The sequence below is a fragment of the Anolis carolinensis genome, chromosome 1, assembly GCF_035594765.1.
Source record: "Anolis carolinensis isolate JA03-04 chromosome 1, rAnoCar3.1.pri, whole genome shotgun sequence".
Lineage (NCBI taxonomy): Eukaryota > Metazoa > Chordata > Lepidosauria > Squamata > Dactyloidae > Anolis > Anolis carolinensis.
Window position 1 is genome coordinate 274,659,720 of NC_085841.1, and position 22,023 is coordinate 274,681,742.

General features: G+C 38.5%; 1 protein-coding gene across 14 annotated transcripts in view; it reads right to left on the minus strand.

Annotated features, from left to right (window-relative positions):
• Window positions 1–22,023, minus strand: part of sbf2 (SET binding factor 2) — a 339,926-nt gene that overhangs the window by 20,701 nt on the left and 297,202 nt on the right. For 8 of the 14 annotated variants that reach the window (XM_016993005.2, XM_062978926.1, XM_008106923.3 and 5 more), the window contains 7 exons: window positions 17,786–17,982; window positions 15,019–15,156; window positions 14,068–14,163; window positions 11,205–11,267; window positions 7,291–7,478; window positions 2,508–2,684; window positions 82–183 (listed from right to left, as the gene is read on the minus strand). In XM_016993005.2, coding sequence (XP_016848494.2) covers window positions 82–183; window positions 2,508–2,684; window positions 7,291–7,478; window positions 11,205–11,267; window positions 14,068–14,163; window positions 15,019–15,156; window positions 17,786–17,982 — 961 coding nt within the window. The remainder of the gene's footprint in view (window positions 1–81; window positions 184–2,507; window positions 2,685–7,290; window positions 7,479–11,204; window positions 11,268–14,067; window positions 14,164–15,018; window positions 15,157–17,785; window positions 17,983–22,023) is intronic. The other 6 variants (XM_008106960.3, XM_008106953.3, XM_008106942.3 and 3 more) reach the window with 3 other exon arrangements.

Genomic DNA, 22,023 nt, shown 5'->3' on the forward strand with positions numbered 1-22,023 from the left:
AGCCCCCACCCTATCTGCTGTGGAGCATTGGATCAATCTTGCTTCTTTAACTATTTTATGTTACAACCCATAGCAGCTGACCTGTGCTGTAATATCCCAGCCATCTTCTAGACAAACAAGAACAGAAGAACCATTCTCAAGCAGCTCAGACATAACCACACTCAACTGCATAATACGATGAAGCTATAAAAAGATTACAAAAAACATAGTTAGAATGAAAAAAGTTATCAGGTTAACAAATATTAGAATTAGACCATGTTTTTATTTATTTCGTGTCAAAAGCATTGTACAACAAATACATTTCAAATAATGGGAAAAAAAGAAAAAAAAGAAAAAAAAAAGAAATCACAAGCAACTAAATAGTTTTGGACCAAAAGCGGGCAACAGCAACCGCATTGTCTGTAGCTTTAAACAACTCCTCCTTCGTACATGAGGCAGGGCATTGTGGGCAAGCATACATATGCTGAGTTGTTTGTTCAGCTCCACAGTCACACAAGGTGGAGGATGTTGATACTCATTCTAGTAAAAAAAATTATAATGCTTTATATATAATTATTTAAACAGAATATATTTCTCTAAAAGCTTAAATACCTTAAAGGCACCAGATCCCATCTTTAATTAAGTGTATCTCTTTAGTTATTTTTAAGAAATTAAGAAATTAAAGAATGGTTTTAAAAAATCTTTGGAAAACGTGGAACCATAATAATTACTTTTATTTTGTAACTACTTTTAAAAATATATCATTTGAGGCTCTTCCAATGCCTTTCCCCGAGAGGCTCTCTTGAAGGCTATATTATACTCTTTTGGGCTCCTGGGAATACCTTAACATCTTCCCAGGCATTTTAAGAATGTGTTTAGTTCTATAAGCTGTTTCTTTTTTCTTTGATCTTGGATTTATTACAGTTCTGCTGTGTTCTGTAGTGTTACCCCTCAATGGTGATTAAACCCGATGTTATTTTATAGTATTTGTTAACTTTTCAGAGATCTCTAGCTATTGGAAAGTTCAAAATGACTACAAAGAAATACTAAACTAGAAAATATTCAATCAGACTTGCATGAAGGAAATGAATTAGCATGCAATGTGCTGCTTAGAGCAGGGGTCCCCAAACTTGTTAAACAGGGGGCCATGTCACTATCCTTTGGACCGTTGGAGGGCCGGACTATAGTTGGCCACTGAGCAATAATAACAACAACAACAACAACAACAACAACAACAAGAAAAAAGAGGGTTGGCAGAGACCCTTTGGGCCATTGAGTCCAATCCCCTTCTGCCTCTGTGCATCAAAGGCATAAGCAAAGCATCCCTGACAGATGGCCACCCCACCTCAATGTTGTTAATAATAATAATAATAATAATAATAATAATAATAATAATAATAATAATAATACAGGGTTTTGGAACACAATACTCCTGACCTCACAATCGTGTTAAAAAACAAAGTATGGATTGTCAATGTTGCAATCCCAGGTGACAGAAGGATTGAGGAGAAACAACTGGAAAAGCTTACACAATATGAGGATTTAAAGATCGAATTACAAAGACTCTGGCACAAGCCAGTCAAGGTGGTCCCAGTGGTAATCGGCACACTGGGTGCAGTGCCTAAAGACCTTGGCCTGCACTTAACACAATCGGCGCTAACAAAATTACCATCTGCCAGCTGCAGAAGGCCACCTTACTGGGATCTGCACACATTATTCGCCGATACATCACACAGTCCTAGACACTTGGGAAGTGTCAGACATATGATCCAATACAACAGCCAGCAGAGTGTCTCCTGTGGACTCATCTTGTTGTGTTTCTAATAATAATAATAATAATAATAATAATAATAATAATAATAATAATAATAATAATAATGGTTTTAAGAGAAGAAGAGACCCCTTGGGTCATTTAGCCCAACCCCCTTCGGATAAATGGCTTCGATGGGCCGCATCTGGCCCCCGGGCCTTAGTTTGGGGACCCCTGATCTAGACGATCTCATAAGACCATAGGTAAGCAAAAAAGACCTCCAAAGACCAAGTAGACTTAGGTCAATCCTAAGTCTAAGGTTCAGGGCAGGGGCCAGGTAAATGACCTTGGAGGGCCGCATCCGGCCCCCGGGCCTTAGTTTGGGGACCCCTGGCTTAGAGCTTTGCCAATAGTAAGAACAAGTTCTAATAATAATCTATTCAGCCACATTATACATTACACATTACACAATTATACGTGCAATAAATATAAACCATTTTATTTAATATAGGTAACAAAATATGTAAATGGTCTTTAAAATAGAATGTGAATCATTACAGCCAAGTACTATGTTTTTATGGCTGATGATTACATTTACTGTACGAAGGGCCTATGATGTGCCCCAATTTTTATATCTACGTCACTATGTCACTAAAACAAAGAGATTTGCTTGTATAATAATATAAAACAATTATGGAACAAGTGGAAAATTTTTGCAAGATGGAAATAGCACTTGAATTATTAATCATAGATATTTATGACTGCCATATCCCTTTACCTGTGGGAACCATTCTGACTCTCCCAGTGCTTTGAGGAATGTTATTTCAGGATCGGAAGGAATACTGCTAGGAATACAAGCACTCATCAGTTTTTTAAAGCTAGTTTTCACTTGCCGGAGGTCACTGAATTCAACTGGAACAAATTCACAGTTTAAAGCAAAATCAAGTTTGAAGCCCTGCAGATGATAAAGGAAATTATTTTGATGTTTATTCAAAAATTAATAAAGAAATCAAACAAGTGTACTTTTTGCATATTGCTCTATTACTGAGAAACTCCAACCTCTGTTCTCCACTTTTGGATATGTTTTATCTTCTTCTTAGCCTTGAAATTAATAAAGGTAGCCAGGTGTAATTTGCAGGTGTTATGCATTTTATGTGATGGCACAGTACAAGTATCCCATCCATAATTTTTATTTTTATTTTCCCATAGCTAGACTAGTTTTGCTGATACTAGAAGAGTTATAGCTGCCAAAAAAGAAATCTGTATCTTCTCTGTAATGCTGTGGATTGTTATACGAAAAACATCACAGTTTGTAACAAATGCTCAAGCACAGTACAATGTGAAAACCATTCATTTTTATGTTAGGCTATGATGAGGTGGTTTATGTGTCTAGATTTTTTGCAGTAAAGAATTCTGGGAAGGAGAAGGTTGTAGCACCAAATGATTTGTGATATTCATGCAAACATATAGACTCCTACAAAGGCAAACATTTATATAAAGGAATCTGGTGATTGGCAATTATGTTTCACCTCTTCTACTCCCAACTTTCTTCTGTTATTGAAAAAGGGCTGCAAAAGAACTGAGACCCCCATTAAGGGAATGCACTTACAAACCAATAAGCAACAGGGGCTTAAAAAATTTAGTGGTATTTTAGGGGCGATTCCATCAGCTTCAAAAAATCCTGCAAATCTCTTGAGAAGACAGGCGGACAAATGTCAGCCTGTTGGAAGAAGCAAGGACCACCAGCATTGAAGCAATGATCCTTTGACATCAACTTCGCTGGACTGGCCACGTTGTCCGATTCCTCATCACCATCTCCCAAAGCAGTTACCATACTCTCAACAAAAGAAGGAAAAACAGAATGTTGGTGGATAGGAAAAGAGATTTAAAGATGGGCTTAAAGCCAACCTTAAAAACTGTGGCACCGGGAACTGGGAAGCCTTGGCCTGTGAACATTCTAAATGGAGGTCAGCTGTTGCCAACAGTGCTGTGGAATTCGAAGAGGTACAACTGGAGGGTGAAAGGGAGAAACATGTCAAGAGGAAGGTGTGTCAAGCCAACCTTGGCCAGGATTGCCTTCCACCTGGAAACTTATGTCTTCACTGCATAAGAACACGCAGGTCAGGAATATGTCTCTACAGTCACCTACGGACCCACTGCCAAGACCCTACACTTAAAAGGCAATCATACTCGGATACGAGTGATCACTAATGAGGTATTTTAATATGATAGCTTGCTTAATTGTGTTTTTATAATAATGTTTATCTCTCTCTTTAGCCTTACTGTAAATTGTCTTGGGTTCACGTCAGGAAAAGGGTGGGGTAAACTGTATACCTTAACAGGATCTCTCTCTCTCTCTCTTGCCATGTCTGGTATTAATAAAACGTATACTCTTACGTCCACCCACAACAGACATTAATGGAAAAATATTAGATAAACAATAGAATCAGAGTTTGAAGAGAACACATGGGCCATCTAGTCTAACATCCTGCCATGCAGGAAAAGCACAATCAAAGCACCCCTGACAGATGGCCATCCAGCCTCTATTTAAAAGCTTCCAAGGAAGGAGCTTCCACCACACTCCAAGGCAGAGAGTTCCACTTCTGAACAGCTCTTACATTAGGAAATTCTTCCTAATGTTTAGGTGGAATCTCCTTTCCTGTAATTCAAAACCAGAGTCCAAGTCTCCAGGGCATCAGAAAACAAGCATGACTTGTTTTTTGAGAAATCCATGTTGACTTTTAGTAATCACAGCACGCTTTTCTAAGTGATTGCAGACTGCCCGCTTAATGATCTGCTCCAGAATCTTTTCTGGTATTGATGTCAGGCTGACTGGATGGTAATTATTTGGGTCCTCGTTTTTTTCTTTCTTGAAGATAGTGACAACATTTGCCCTCCTCCAGTCTACTGGGTCTTCTTTGGTTCTCCAAGAATTCTCAAAGATTATTGCCAATGGTTCTGGAATTACTCTCGCTAGTTCCTTCAATACTCTTGGTGTAGTTCATCTGCCCTGGCGACTTGAATTTAGGATAGCCAGGAATTCCTGAACTACTTCTTTACCTATTTTGGGTTGCATTTCCCCTATTACTTTGTCCGCTCCATATTGCTCAGATTGAACACACATCTCCTTTTGGGAGAAGACTGTGGCAAAGATGGTGTTGAGCAGATCTGCCTTTTCCCTATCCTATTTGGTATTTCACCACCTTCTCCACACAGAAGTCCCTTTTCTTCCTTTTTTTACTGACATAACCAAGAACCTCTTTTTATTGTTCTTAATCTCTCTGGTAAGCTTGAGTTCATTTTGCGCTGTAGCCTTTCCCCTACATTTGTTTGAATTCTTCTTTGGTAATTTCCCCCCTTTTCCATTTTTTGTGCATGTCCCTTTTAAATCTTAGCTCAGTTGAAAATTCTTTGTACATCCATTCTGGTTTCTTTAGACTTCTTATTTTTTCTCTTTGTTTACACTGTTTAAATTTGTGCCTTCAGTATCTTGCTTTTAAGAAACTCCCATCCATCATTAACTCCCTTCTCTTTTAACATTCCTATCCATGGGATCACACTCAGTATTTACCTAAATATCCTGAAGTCAGCTATCCTAAAATCTAGAATGCATGTCCAGCATCTCTTACTTTCACCTTTCCTCTGTATCACAAACTCCAAGAGAACATGATCACTCCCACCTAAAGATCCCACCACTTCCATTCCATTTAGCAGGTCTTCAGTACTGATTAGGATCAGATCCAGAATAGTTAATCCCCTTGTTGCTTCTTCCACTTCTAGACAATAAAATTGTCTGTAAGGCAAGTGAGGAATTTGTTGGACTTTGTACTCTTGGCAGAGTTTGTTTTCCAATAAATATCAGAATAGTTGAAATCTCCCATTACTACTATATATCTTCTTTCTGCATGTTTGCTCATCTGCTCAAGGAAGGCTTCATACAGGTCTTCAGTCTGTCTTGGAGGTCTGTAGCACACTTCCCCACAACTACTGTATATACTCGAAGATAAGCCGAGTTTTTAATCTCTTTTTGGGGGCTGAAACAGCCTCCCCCGGCTTATAATCGGGTCAAGGTCAAGCCAGCAGTGGAGCCTGGAGGCTACAGTATATTTTCTTTTCCAAAACCTCCCTTCTCCTCCCAGGCTGGAGTTATCTTCTTTTTTTAAGAGAGAGAGGGACAAGGAGGAAATGTTTTTAAAAGCGAAAGGAGAGTGAGTGACAGAACCTCTTGCAAGCCAGGAAGAAGAAAAAGATTGCATAGTGGAAGGGGAAGAAAAAGAGAGACTCTTGCAAATTTGCAGGATTTATTATTATTATTACTATTATTGCAAGAACGTTTGAGTCAAAAGGGAGGGAAAGGAAAGCAACAGAAGGTGTGTATTTCTTTTTATTCCTAAGGAGTGGGCTTTTTTGGGAGAGGGAGGGAAGTTTTACAAAGCCCTTTCTGGCTACTTTTAGAGTTTGAAAGAGGGAGAAATAAAAGAGGTGGGAAAGGGGAGGATTAAACAGCATTGGCATTTGGATATCATAATTCCCCAAATGAGGAAATTCTCAAATGAGATTCTGGTGTGAAATAGATAATTAGAACTAGTCACAAAGATTATGTTGTTTGTTTGGAATTGAATAACGATAGTGGTGCTATTACAGAAGCTAACTTTCAAAGTAATACAGGCAGTCCTTGAGTTATGAACATCCGACTTACGTACAATTCTTACTTATGAATTGAGGTTATTACTGTATGGCTGCAGCCATAGCATAGGGAGGAAGTCAGGTTGTAGGGGAGGAGGTTCACAAAATGGCTATGGTGGCCACTAACAGACTGCAGGATGGACAACAGGATTTTGGCCATGCGCTTACCTCACTGAAGCTGTAGTAACAGACAGGCATGGGAGGTGGCTTTGCCAGCCAGCAGCATGCACTGGGCATTTTGCTGGCTGTGGACAGATAGAAAGAGGGGGAGGGAGTACCTTCTTCATCATTCGCAGTGCCAGAGGTGGGCCTGGAAATGAGCTGAACAAACTGTTCTATGATTCTATGACTGCCTGTAATAAGATTATTTGATTTGATTTGACTATTGTGTTCACTGTTGCTATGAATAGTCACTGTGTTTACTGTCTGTACATTAGCACTAATTGGTTTGTTGTTACCATTTAATTCCACTTTTTACAATTATGTTTCCCCTCACCGTTGTGTGTGTATATATACCTGACAACTTTTTACACTTTTTCTGATAAAACAGACAATAATCTAAAAAAGCTAATATAATAATGAATATGTTCATATTTAAAATACTATAGGAACTTTGGTTGTATTTGGATGCACACCTATAATTCACAATTCAATAAGCAGTACACATGAATCTCCTCCTTCAGTGGATTGTCATAAGAATTTTTAACAGTCAGCATACTCAATGTGCCAATATTTTCTGCAGTTTAGCACAGTGTTAGGAGCACTGAAACCTACAGGGCTTAAAACATGCATAATTGCTGTATTATATCACAAGTTAATTACAATTCTTAATTTTAAAAAACAACCAAGCAAATCAGAACAGAAAATGGACATACCCTCAATTGTGATTTTTCTCCAAAGACATAGAGAGAAGCTTGCCGCTTTGTAAGACGGTTTTGAAAATATGCATTACTGCTGGAATATGAGGGTGAACCATCTTTTCCTGCTAATCTTGCACCGACATCAAGGAATGGCATCTGTGTGCTGATAAATCGACTGCTAGACCGAAGACTTGCCCATACACCTTTGTAAAGATTTAAAATGTAATGGAACATTTTATATCATATGGATTTTGTATATCCTCAATAAAGCATGCATACACAATATTGTTTCCCAACAGTGCCATATTTAATCCACTAGAGAGGGAGGAAGGACCATGCTCAACATAATTCATAATCAAGATTCATCAATGTCCATTTCTTGTTTAATGCTTTATACAACAGCCTGCACATACAGCCTGCTGAGTTAGGCCTATATAGTTATAGTGCTCTCTCACTATAGACTGACACTGAAAGCCTAAATGTGCGGGGTCACTCCATAATGGGGCTGCAAATGCAAGACATGGCATATATCTTATTTCTATGATCTGGCTACCATTGCCAAATCACTTCATACACTCAGATAAGACTAAATTTCAATTGTAAGTTTGTTGCCTTATGCATTTGATTGTGTGATTATTTCATATGCCTATAAAGAGGCAGTACTGCCATCAACGTGACTGTGTTATCCCAACAATCTACTTGAAACTGTACGGGTATGCATTGCACCTAGAATATGGGGTTTGACTGTGATGGCGGACAGTCTACAGGCCACAAGCTATATGCCTCTTTTCTTCAACTCTTACAACCTGAGCAAACTGTCATATGAAAACCAAGCGGCTTCTGTTCTCTAGCCCAGTTGCTCTTAGAGAACTTCAAATAAGGCAATAAAATTAATTTGCACTGTTTCCAATAGAAGACACTGGTTACAACATGCTCATTATAAAAAATAATAGTTAATTTAGGTGTTCCTGGCCAGATAATGTCACTCCGGAGATACTGCATCCACACTATCATAATCATATTTTAAAAGATATTTACTCCAAAAGTCATGACAGGAACATGTGTGTTTGCGTTTCATAAGCAATCTGCTGGTTTTAGAAGAAAGTGCGTCAAACAACTAAAACTGTTTTCTTATTTAATTGAAATAGACAAGCTACCATTTAAAGTCCACTTTCTTTGAATGGAAGGTAATTGCATGCAACACATCAGCCAAGACCATATTTCCAATATTATTAGTAATAATTTGTAAAAATGCAGATCAAGGCCTTTAACACTAATAGATAAAATGCTAGATTAGACTTACCGTGAATGTGCATTCTGGGATGGCCAGAGGAGTGATCCACCATAAATTGGTTCTTCCGCTTGCCAATCTGTTTTGGCAGGAACATGTTCTTTTCAGTTGGATCTGTTAGTCCTTGCCCATGTGTCTGACTGTTTCTTTCATAGCCCTGCCTATCACTGCAACTGTGTTGCTTACAACACCCTGCTATTTCTAACCATACACAAACCCCTCCCCCTGGAACAACTAATGAACCTATTAGTTTGCAACTCTTAGTACTAGCAAACTCTAATATTCATTAACTATAATTTACAACTTATCCCATGAGTGGGTGTGGATCACCCCTCCAACCATTCCAGAACACTTTGATGGTATGTCTAATCTAATATCATCAGGATGGCACAGAGGAGTGATCTGCCACAAATGAGATTTCCTCAAGGCCATAAAATGGGTCAGTCTATTACTATTTACTTATTTGTTTATATTTTCCCAACTAAACCATTGACTGCAGCATTATCTTCCTGAAAGCTGCACTTGCTGACTTAAACAGATCTAACATATAACATTTCACAAATCTTTCTAGCCAGCTGCATCACAAATGTCTTCTACAGAGGATATTACTATGAAGGTCACTGTGGTTGCCATAGTGCACCTTTTTTTAAAAAAGAAGGCATAGCCTGCTTCTTTTCTTCTCCACTTTCTCCAGAGTTTCCCCCCAAAATAATGATGCCCCTTTAAAGGTTATTAAAACTAAATTATTTTTAGATTTAGTATCTGCTCATCTTGCAACCACAGTGATCATCTTTTCATTGTTACCACGTTGATTGTCCCTGCTATTGTGTCATGACCCACATCAGCTATGTATTTCAATACTTTTGTTACTCTTTCCATCACTTTATTAAGCCATGAATGTCTAATTCCTTTGCATCCCTTATTTTATTCAGGTACCCACATTGCCACTTGAACAAACATTAATGCCAAAATCAATGTTTTCAAAGATATGTCATGAGCTTTTTTCATTGTCATATCTACTTTCCTTTTGTCAGTCACCTCCGTCATTGCTCTGCCTCTATTGGACTCTCTAATTTCAAGATGGTGACTGAAAGTGATTTTTTGCTGTTTTGCTCTTGCATCATCAGTTCTTTCCACTCTAACTTGGTTGGGCTTTAGACAGCAGTTACTTTTTTTTTTCTAAAGATTTTTACTTCCCCTTGCATATTTCCTTGGCTTTTTAAAAACAGAACAAACTGGTATTTAATATTGTTGTTTGCTTTTTTATCTTTATGGATTTTATTTCTGTACTCAATGTACTGTAGTTATCACTTTTATTACTTGTTTTTGACCTTACTTCCTCCATTTCACTTCTGCATGAAAATCTTACATAATCCCTCTTTTTTATCTGCCCCCATAACCCACTTACTAGTGGTTTTCTAGGTTTTTCTTATCTACTTCAATGACATTCTACACTGATGTCCTTCAGAAAAGCTTTGAAAACTTGAAAATTACTTCTCCACCAAGACTATGGACTGAAGCGCCATGTTATCACCTCTTTTAATGGTCATGCTTTTTACTCTGTTGAAGCTGTGTTATTGATCTACTATGATTGTTATATATTTTATATTGTTGTATTTTATATCGTGTATTTTATACTTTGTATTTTATTGTATGTTGTTGGGCTTGGCCCCATGTGAGCCGCCCCAAGTCCCTTTGGGGAGTGCAGCGGGATATAAAAATAAACTTATGATTATATTATTATTATTCTATTTAGTGGCCCTCTGGGTTTCCACATTTTTATTATTTTCCTTTCTATCAATTAGCTAATTAACTATTCCAATGTTTATATTCTTACTTTATAATTCACTTTTCTCTCCATTCTTTCATTTAAATTACTCAATTCCGACAAATATCACCAGAGGTTATATCTGGTTGGTAAGTAGAAAATGTAAAACTATTGGAGAAGAGGGGAAAGATGTAACAGATCCAACTGAAACAAACATGGTCCTGCCAGAACAGATTGGCATACGGAAGAAACTATTCGTGGTGGCCCAGTTCTGTGTGCCATCTTGAGAATAAATGTTATTCTTTGAGAAAAATTAGATAACAGAGGAAGTCCAGAAGAAAGCACTTGCCCCCACTTTTTGCCATTAAGAAAACAGATCTTGATTAAAGCTTGCATCACACGGAAAGCAACAGTACTGTGAATTTAAAAAGCACATGCAGACTGCAATCTAGAAAATTTACCAGTGATGGGTTACAGGGATTAAAGAGTATATAAATATCTAGTTTTCTCTTCCCATCCCTTGCGTAACTACAGATTTTAAAACAAGAAAGAAAATGGAAATGCCATGTTCTCTTTGTTAATTTGAGGACCACTAACTGTTTCACCAGAACTACAGTGATTTCTTCATCATTTATATTATTCCTTTATTGTTTGGCTACTGAGCAGTAAGGTTTGGATGATCTAATTCTCATTACATGTTTTTACTGCAATGATAGTAAAATATGGTTATAGCCTAGAGAATATTCTACTTTACAGCAACACAGCCCCTAATTGTGTGGCTAAGCAAGCTAACATGGATTCTTTAAGGTATACTAATATGCATAATCATGGAGGTGGCAGATTGTACTATTAGTTCAAAGAATACAGTACCTTGGTAGACTCTTCCTGATTTGGAATTTGAATGTGTGAAACATTTATCTCTGTACCCAAGCACTGGCAGATAGCAGTAAGGACAGGAGGAAAAAGAGGAGGAATGGAATGCACATGGCAATGAGACAGAGCAAATTGAACAGGAAAGAAGAAAAAAAATTACTTCACATTACAATAGATTTGATTAAAAACTGTTTATAATATATATGAATGTTAACAGCTAGTATCAAGGAATCACAAGACTTTGTAAATTAAATTAAAAGGAACAAATGCAAAAAGCCGTATTAAATTATTTTAACAAACAGCCTAATGTTCATGGCTACTGCAATAACTGAAAACATGCAAAACAGCCAAAACAATGTGCCATTGTATTATACCAAATGGAAACTTATCTACCATGAACACATTTTTAAAAAATGTATAAGATTTATCAATTAAAAATGATCAGCACAACTTATAGCTATTGTTTATTTTGATGGGAAAAGTACATCAATAAAGCACAATGGAAATTTGTATCATCTTACCTAAATAGATCCACATATCTAATTAACCAAGTAAGATAAGTGTTGGACTATTTGCATGAGTGATGTGTTTTTGGGTGCTCCTGTTGAGCAGTTGTGTATTACTGTGCACTGGAGGAGAGGACGTAGTCTCACGTAGCTACTGAATCCATTTGGTATAATGGAAATGTAGTTTGAAATAGAAAATCACAGTAACAATTATTCCTACTGTTTCCTTTTAAGAAAGGCATTTTAGCTTTAAGAGAGGCATCAAGGGACCATTATTACTGTGGAAATAATCTATTCCACTAACATTATCACTGGCTGGAATAAAAGCTGGATGCCAAATATTATTTCATATAGCCGATTTAGTACCATTTAGTACCATATCATAGTTAAGACAAAGAAAAAAAGGGAACAGAAAACAAAAGCCCACTTCAAACTGTATGTCAACATTCCTGTTAATTAAACTGCTTAGACACATTGCCAATAGATAACACTTGACTATGGATTCTGGCACGGTAACCAGTGAATCCAGTTGGGGATTGGGCAATTCATGAATGTCTAGGGAGCATTTCCCCTGGAACTTTACACTCCTCCTAAATCTTTGGCGTTCCCTTCAAATAAAGTCCCCAGAATGGCAAATTGTGTCCAGGAGACTCTGAAGAACACATTATGATGCCTTGATATATTTTCAGCCCTTGGGCTCTTTTTGGCCCCAATAGGTTTAAAAAAAAGAAAAAAGAAAAGAATCAAAAGTGATTGGACAAAATAATCATTTCCTATTTTATCTCTGCTTCTTTCACTCCAGCCCTTATCACATCTGATCTGACTACTATATTATGTGACAGAAATGTTGGGAATACAGGAATTACTTCCACAAAAAGGAGAGAAGACAATCGTCAGACCAGATCTATCCTGTTGCCTGTCCTGTCTGTGGAGCAGTTTGACACTTTGCACATGATATCTGGATAGTGTCTTGGTGATTCATCCTAAACATTGCATTTTATCAATATATGGAGGAAAAGCATCCAAGTTCAGATTGCAGCTGCTGACTGTCTTCTCCATAAATACCAAAACAAATCCACACCTATCACACACTATCTCATAAATTCAAGCAGTAATAAATATTTCAAGTGGTCAGTATGAATAAACCCATGCAGCTCTGCAAACAACTCACCACACCTTCTCAATTAATCATTACACCGTTGTTATACATCAAGACATACAATTAATCCTACTGCAATCAATAGTTGAACCTCTTTTAAATTCAAGAACTTTGATTTAATTGGCATGACATTAGACTTGCTACTACCTTCTTAATTCAGTAGTTTACCAATTGGCAAAAACTGCAACATTTATGTTCGCATGACTATGTCTTTATTCTTATTTTTAAATTAGTTTGATGAATTTCAAGATTTCCACAAAATTATTTTCTTAGATTGCCAGAACATTATTTTCGGGGATGAACTGTGTGGATTTGGAATAAACTCTGGGATACAAATGGTCCTCTCCTACGGTAGTACCTAAATACACAGAAATTAAAAAGTAAACCAACATACTCTTTCAGCTTCTGTGAGCATCATTATATGCACAGGAACACTTTTCACTTAAGTACCTTTGGGTTACATAACAGTAACATAACAATTGGCAGCACTGCAGTGTACTATCTGCAGTCCACAGAGGCATTCCAAATAGTGGTTTAATGAAAGTTTAGTGAAGTTATTTAATAATTTTAGATCCATACAGTTATCCTTTCGGTACCAAAGGCTTCTCCACATATAACCTTTGTGATACAATAAACTCCCACTAATACTCCTACGATTTCAGTTTCTGGTAATTTAAGAATAAACTGCTACAGCTGTCTAAAACCCTTTGCTCTTAGTGGCTACAGCTCTTCTGTGAAGAGAAGAAAAAATCACTCACTCTAGGTTATATGTAGCAACAGTCTGTGATCTGACCAATGTGGTTGATGGCTGCTGTTGCTAATTAGCACTGATCATGTACCAGTGTGTGAACGTGAGTGTAGGTTCCGTAAATTCCCACCCACAACCCTTTAAACTCTACATGGTTATTGTCTAGTGAACTGAATCATGTGCCTAGCCCTCAATGCTGAATGCAGGAATTTAGACACAAGAGTCACTGGCATTCTCACAACAGTGTGTGATTTCTCCTTCAACAAGGCTTTGACTGTGTCCATAAGGTGATTAGATGAACTTTTTATAAGATGCCAATAGAATAATTCATATTTCTATGGTATACAGTGATAAATTGAAGTTTAACCTGAGAACGACCCCTCAAATGCTATCTTCCCTCCCCACCATGTTATATCTATGTGTAGGCTTTGAACTATTCTTACTAACCTCCTCGGGCAAAGCTATTGGATAGATTTACATCCAAATGTCCTGGCACTACCTGCTTAAACACAGTGGACATTCTTGAAGCCCTCCTTTCAGTGCCTAAAGTCAGTCAAAAAGAATTGAGAGATTAAAAGTACAGTATCATTCAAGTTGACATTTGCTAGAAGTTACCCTGATGTGAACCCAAGAATACATGTATATTTTTAATCCAAGCAATTTTTAATGCTTCATGGATCTAACTGCTGCCACTTTTGCACATTTAAGCAACATCAGACATAATTAGAAATAACATTTACACATTTGCAGCATCACAGCAGGTTAGGCATGGCTAACATAATCAAAGTATTTAACAACACATGAAGCAAGGCATGCACAATTTGGTGACGGTGTTATGTCATGAGAAAGCCAGAATTTAGATACACTTGATTTCATCAACTGATTAAGCCAAATGGACAAACTTGGCAAGTTGCATGCTCCTGTGTCTAAGACAGCAGCTTTACCTTTGTATGAACCCTATCAGGTTTCATCATATGACAACTGAAATAGAACATTAATGCATTTCTTAATTACTTCATCCAGACCTACTCTCCAAGTAGTATATTACATTTTTATCTTTTTGCTTCAAATATATAGGTTTGAAAGAGCATATTAATCAATTCACATATGTCTTTAATAATTGCATCTCGGCACTCTATGTTTTTAGAAAATTAAATGGATTTCCCCTTTTGTTTGCAATTCTGCTTAAACTCAAGTTATTTCACACTTTTCAAATCTGCTAAACCTGTGCTAACACATTCAATTGCAAACAGTATCAAAGACAGCATAGCTGCCTGTAGAATGAACCATTCAAGTGTGACACATTAATAGAACATCATAATGAAACTGGAAAAAAATATCGTATACAGTCAAATATGGTCTTAATTTTAAAATAACTGTGCAAATGCATGACATTACCTGGAGACAAAGCAATTGTTGGCCTGATGGTTAGAGTATTATTGCCATTCATTTTGCAATGGACAGAAATTGCATTTAGTAAGGCTTGAAGATATTTTTCTTGTTCTATGCTGCTTGATGATTCTAGTGATGTAGGAGCTGCATAAACAAATGCAGCATTGATTATTTATATGCTTTCCCCCCACCTTTATTCCAATATAGGAACTTAAGGTGGCTAATAACAAACGTGACATACCATGAATTAAAAATGCAAATCCATTAAAATGAGTATACATTTTTTTAAAAAAAACACTTAAAATCTTCATGTCATTAAACATAAAATATTAAAATACATTTAAAAATTACAAGCTCCCCAAAATCCCACTCACACCATTCCCAGCAGCCTACCCATTACCATTCCATAAATGCTTGATAGTGGAGGTATGTTTTCACCTGCCTGCAAAAGGCAAGCAGGACTGGGGCCATTCTGGACTCTCTGGGGAGTGAGTTCCCGAGTCTGGGAGCAGCCACCGAAAAGGCCCTCTTCTCTGTTCTTCGCATTAAACAAAGTTGGTGGGACAGAGAGAAGGCCCTCTGTAGAGGATTGTAGTGTTCTAACAGGCTCATAAAGAAACATGAAGCCGGGTTGTTGTATGTCTTTCGGGCTGTGTGGCCATGTTCCAGAAGTATTCTCTCCTGACGTTTCGCCCACATCTATGGCAGGCATCCTCAGAGGTTGTGAAGTATGACACACAAAGGTAAAGCCTTCGACAACACATTAAACATGAAGCCCTTCAGTCAACGTGGACCCATGCCATATAAGCTTTATCAGTCAAAACTAGGACTCTGAATTGTGCCTAGAAACAAGCTGGCAGCCAATGCCAACTTGATACAACAGGGGAGTTATGGCCAGTTCCTGCTAAAAACCCGACTGCTGATCTTTGAAGCAATTGAAGCTCCTGAGCACTTTTCAAAGGCAGCTCCATGTAGAAGGAAAAGAGGTAGCCTCCATTTGTACATAGCAATACTTATGCAGCCAGTGACCTTTGGAATGTTTAGAAAACCCAATCCGTTTTTTGTATTAGCAGGTTGCTAATGAGGTAAGTCAGGCCAAAGTATTACTTCTGGCCTTAATTTTTATTTATGTAGATCATTCAAACCTTGTATTTAAATAAGGAGTAATAGAAGTTAATGTTATCAAATAAAGGAAGTAGGTATCTGAACATGTCCACAAAACACTGTACAATGATGCTTTTCAGATCTGCCAACCCATGCAGAAAATATTCATTTCATACTATGTCATTCAAAGGATGCATTTAAGTCATGAAAATCTATCCTCACCATGAACTCTTGAATGATTCACTGCTTATGTAACTTGTGCATATCTGAATTATTTTATCCACTGCCCTTTTCAGAAATTCCATAGGGCAAGTTGTTAAGGCAGGCCAACACACACTGATTATTTTGCCAGAGAAGCATAGAAGAAACCTGTTCCCCCTCCTTCCCCAGTAAGATGAACTTTGTGGTTTATCTCCATTTTGGCTCTCTGCCTTACAAATGCTGAAAAAGAAACTTTGCATTCCAAGAAAGGCCACATAAGGATACTAGTGAATAAGAAATATGTTTAGCAGAGTTAGGTGGATGGTGTTTTTATCTTCATGAACTGTGCAATACTGTAATTATGTGACACAACTGCATACTATGCATATACAGATGACTACCATGTACCTTAGATAAGTCCAATGCCTGTCTTGTTTGATCTCTGCTGCATAGTCCAATTGTTTATAAAGAGGAAGGTATTGAAGCTGATGTGTACCTCAGACAAACCTGCCATTTTAAGGCAGGTGAATGAACCCCGATGACAGTTTTTGCACAACACTTCTGACGAAAGAGTGTGTGAAACAAAAGGACAGAGAAACAGTTCAATCCCTTCCTTTATTCCTTTGATGATCCTCTCTATTTTTCTTTCAGCTGTCCTTTAAAATATGGATATGTGGAGTTTTTATAATGTTTATGTGTTTTAATTATGCTGTAACCTGCTTCGAGCCACAAGGAGAGGCGGGTAAGAAATAAAATTATTATTATTATTATTATTATTATTATTATTATTATTATTATTATTATTATTATTATTCAAAGGTTATCCAGAAAATAGATTACATTTTGGAATTAAAAATGAACACAGTATAGGAGAAAACATTTACCATATGCAGTTGAAAGCCACACCCAAATACCACTTCTCAACATAGTTGCCAATCAAATCAAGGCACTTATCATAGCGATGAATGAGCTTGGCAACTCCTTCCCCACAAAATTCTGCCGCTTGCGTCCTCAACCAGCCGGTTACCCCTTCCGAAGCTGCGCATCGTTGCCAAAACGCTGCATTAAGGAAGCAAGTGGCAGAGTTTTGTGGGGAAGGAGTTGCCAAGCTCATTCATCGCTATGATAAGTGCCTAGATTTGAATGGCGACTATGTTGAGAAGTGGTATTTGGGTGTGGCTTTCAACTGCATATGGTAAATGTTTTTTCCTATACTTTGTTCATTTTTAATTCCAAAACATAATCTACTTTCTGGATAACCCTCGTATGTTCAAATATATGTAATGCTTTTCAGAAGTAGAAAAAGATGATCACTATGAAACAGAACTGAATGTATTGGATATTAAGTTCCATGATATTCCATCAGTTGTTCCAATATTGAAAACATTGCCCATGAAAAACTATTTGTAAATTTCTTATAAAGCAATTTCATGCTCTAAAGTATTCTGCACAAGAAACACACTCTTACCTGAGGTTTGTGTATTTTGAGATTTGAAAAGACCAACCACTCCTTTGCCATGGAAGCCTCCAGCTCGAAGTAGAAGTGCACTGCTTTTTGAGTTCTTCCAACACACCACTGGCAGGCGATTGTGTCTGTAGCAGCGAGCGACTCTCTGCAAGTTACTGTCTTGCACACACTGAGGTACTACTAGGAGCCCTGGGTAGCTAGAGCAATGAAAAATGGAGAGATTACTTGTGTACTGAGACAAGCAAATTCCAATAGGTAAAGAGAAAAGAAGATCATATCCCGTCTTTATACCAAATTTAATAGCAATTAAACACTGTATTCCTGTAAAACATTTTGAACATCTAAGAACCAGCAGGTATCTCCAAATGTCTTTGCACTCATTACTTACTTACTTACTTACTTAGGCGATTCCTCGTAACTCGAGGATGATTGTCTTCCATCCTTGGTGTCTTGGAGGTGGGTTCTTAGGTGGCTGAAGAGACCTATTCTTGACCCGCATATTCTCCCGCAGTGAGGACATCGGTTTCCAGATGGAAGGCGGTCCCGGTCGGGGTTAGCTTGGCGCTCCTTCCTCTTGGCACGTTTCTCCCTTAAGCCCTCCGTTCGTGCCTCTTCGAACTCCGCAGCACTGCTGGTCACAGCTGACCTCCAATTAGAGCGCTCAAGGGCCAGGGCTTCCCAGTTCTGTGTCTATGCCACAGTTTTTAAGGTTGGCTTTGAGCCCATCTTTAAATCTCTTTTCCTGCCCACCAACATTCCGTTTCCCATTCTTGAGTTTGGAGTAGAGCAACTGCTTTGGGAGACGGTGATCGGGCATTCGGACAACGTGGCCAGTCCAGCGGAGTTGATGGCGTAGGAGCATCGCTTCAATGCTGGTGGTCTTTGCTTCTTCCAGCACGCTGACATTTGTCCGCCTGTCTTCCCAAGAGATTTGCAGGAGTTTCCTGAGGCAACGCTGATGGAAACAGCCAGGAGTTTGGTGTGACGTCTGTAGACAGTCCACGTTTCGCAGGCGTAGAGCAGGGTTGGGAGGACAATGGCTTTATAAACAAGCACCTTGGTCTCTCTACGGATGTCCCAGTCATCAAACACTCTCTGCTTCATACGGAAAAATGCTGCACTCGCAGAGCTCAGGCGGTGTTGTATTTCAGTGTCGATGTTGACTTTTGTGGAGAGGTGGCTGCCAAGGTAGCAGAAATGGTCAACGTTTTCTAATGTTACACCGTTAAGCTATATTCCTGGCTTTGCAGAGGGATTAGCTGGTGCCTGTTGGAAGAGCACTTTGGTTTTCTCGATGTTCAGTGAGAGGCCGAGCTTCTCGTATGCTTCTGCGAAGGTGTTTAGAGTGGCTTGTAGGTCTTCTTCTGAATGCGCACAGACTACGTTGTCATCGGCATATTGGAGTTCTATTAACAGATGTTGTGGTGACCTTGGTTTTGGCTTTCAGTCTGCTGAGGTTAAATAGCTTGCCATCTGTCCGATAGATGATTTCCACTCCAGTGGGAAGCTTCCCATCAACAAAGTGAAGTATCATAGCGATGAAGATAGAAAATAAGGTAGGGGCAATAACACATCCCTGCTTGACACCTGATTCCACCTTAAATGGGTCACTTTGGGAGCCATTGCTGTCCAAGACTGTTGCCATCATGTCATCATGGAGGAGCCGCAGGATGTTCACAAATTTGTCAGGGCACCCGATTTTTTGGAGGATGGTCCAGAGAGCGCTGCGATTCACTGTGTCGAATGCCTTTGCAAGGTCAATGAATGCCATGTACAGAGGTTGGTTTTGCTTCCTGCATTTTTCTTGGAGCTGTCGTGCAGTGAAGATCATGCCCACTGTTCTTCTGGAGGGACGGAAGCCATTCTGGGACTCTGGGAGGGTGTCTTCTGAGACAGGGAGAAGGCGGTTTGCAAGGATTCTTGCGAGGATTTTCCCAGCGGAGGTTAGAAGGGAGATACCGCGATAGTTCCCGCAGTCTGTTCTATCCCCTTTCTTGAAAACTCTTACCACCAGCCCAAACTGTGATGTACACTGTCTAAGGTAGTAACCAGGAAAGGATGCTCTCCATGATGGACCAATACCTGGCTTCTCAGAGAGCCATCTGTAGACTAGGGTCACTACCCTAAAATCAGGGAGAACCTGTGGTATCCCTGGTGGTCTCCCGCTTAAATACTAACCAGTTGTGTTTGACAAAATCTTTGCAGGAGAGATGTAAATCTTTGACTATTTCATCATTGCATGCACATGAATAACTATGGAAGCTTACTCCCTACTAAAGGGAAAATGAACATTCTTCCACAGTATTTTCTCTATACAGGAACATTGCTAAGTGTTGTGAAGGAGTTATTCTGTGGATAAATACCTGTATTTTAAACACAGGAAATCAACTTTTCTGCAGATAATGTTTTGAGTGCAAAACCTCCACATATTTTTATTTTCAATATAATTCATCTGCAACATTTGGGGTTATTGTATACAAGAGAAAAATTGTACATTTGCCTATTATTGCTCCTGATTTCCTAATTATTGTGAAATGTGTTTTTTTCTCTAGGAAGGAATAATTATGAATATACTTTCTTACCCAACATGGTATGATGGCACACTTAATATGACAATAAAACCAAGAAAAGCCTACTGTCCAGTTATACCAATCACAAACCCTGACCCAATATTTAATATTAAAATTACATTTTTATTAAATTAGATCAGTTGTGTACTCAGGTAATTTTATGTGCCTTTTTGAAAGGGAACCCCGGTGGCAAAGTGTGTTAAAGCACTGAGCTGCTGAACTTGCAGACCAAAAGGTCCCAGGTTCAAATCCTGGGAGCAGAGTGAGTGCCCGCTGTTGCTCCAGCTTCTGCCAACCTAGCAGTTCGAAAACATGCCAATGTGAGTAGATCAATAGGTAACCTCAGGCGGGAAGGTAACGGCGCTCCATGCAGTCATGCTGGCCACAAGACCTTGGAGGTGTCTACGGACAACGCCAGCTCTTCAGCTTAGAAATGGAGATGAGCACCAAACCCCAGAGTCAGACATGACTGGACTTAACGTCAGGGGAAACCTTTTAGAAGGGAATCTATCAGTACATTACATAACTGAAAATTACATACATCCTGGCAACAGGAAGAAAGAGCCATGGGTACTACAGACACAAAAGAAGTAAGACATTGGAAAAATAGGATACTTGGAGCCAGCAAATTCCGTCTCCCTTCTTTGCTCCTTGTTGTGAACCCTGGAAATAGTGCAGCCACTAGCACAGTGCATTAATAGATTCCCACTAATTTTCCCATGCCTCTTAGATGGGAAGGTGCGGCTCATTTGCATTTTTAAGCTTTTCTGCTAGTTTTGCTGAGTGGTTCCCCAAAGGCCTCCCTCACAGTGCCTTGTATTAGAGTAGATGTCATATTCAGGATCCTATGAAAAGCAGCAGGCTGATCGCAACAGCCAGACAGACAAAAACAACATGTACATGATGTACTGACTTTAGGACGACTGTTTACAGACTTACTTTTTATAAGCCTGAATGTTTAGACGCTCTGAATTAACACACTAAACACCACCAGTACTTGGCGCTGAACAAGTAACCAATTCTGGATTACATCAAAATCCATTTAAATGACTCTTAAGTTATAATACGCAAACTTGTAGTTATATAATACCGCCCCCCGCAAAAGCAAGTTAACAAAGGAGTGATCAGCTTTATTCCCAAAGCTAGAAGCGTGGAGTATTTAAATATTCAAAGAAATCTAAATGAGAGAGACTAATATTTACAGAAAACCTAAAAAAGATATATTTCAAATATGTTTGAAAAAAAAAGCTTTTTGGCAACCCAAAATATTATACTGTGTGTGAAACCTAGGGGAAAAAAATAAAACCAGGACTTAATTGAAGCTTCTGAAGAATACAGTTTCCAAACTGGCTGAGTAAAAAACAAAACTCAGTTTTTTTCAGCTAGGTATTTACAGCCAATGGTATGGTTGTGCTGGAGCTTACCCTTTCCTTGTCCCATTGTAGAATTACTTTGTTTAGGACATAACTAACACAAAACAATATTGTAAACTGCATGAAATCTTATTTAATCTGAGTGATAACATGGGCAGGATTCTGGAAAGAGACAGGATGCTAAAGGAAGTGAACTAGAAAAAGATATTGAGGCAAAAACACATGAAAACCTACATGGGAAGTATTCCCGCTTTCCTTCCAAGGCATAGTTAACATGATGTGAGGTCATAGAAAG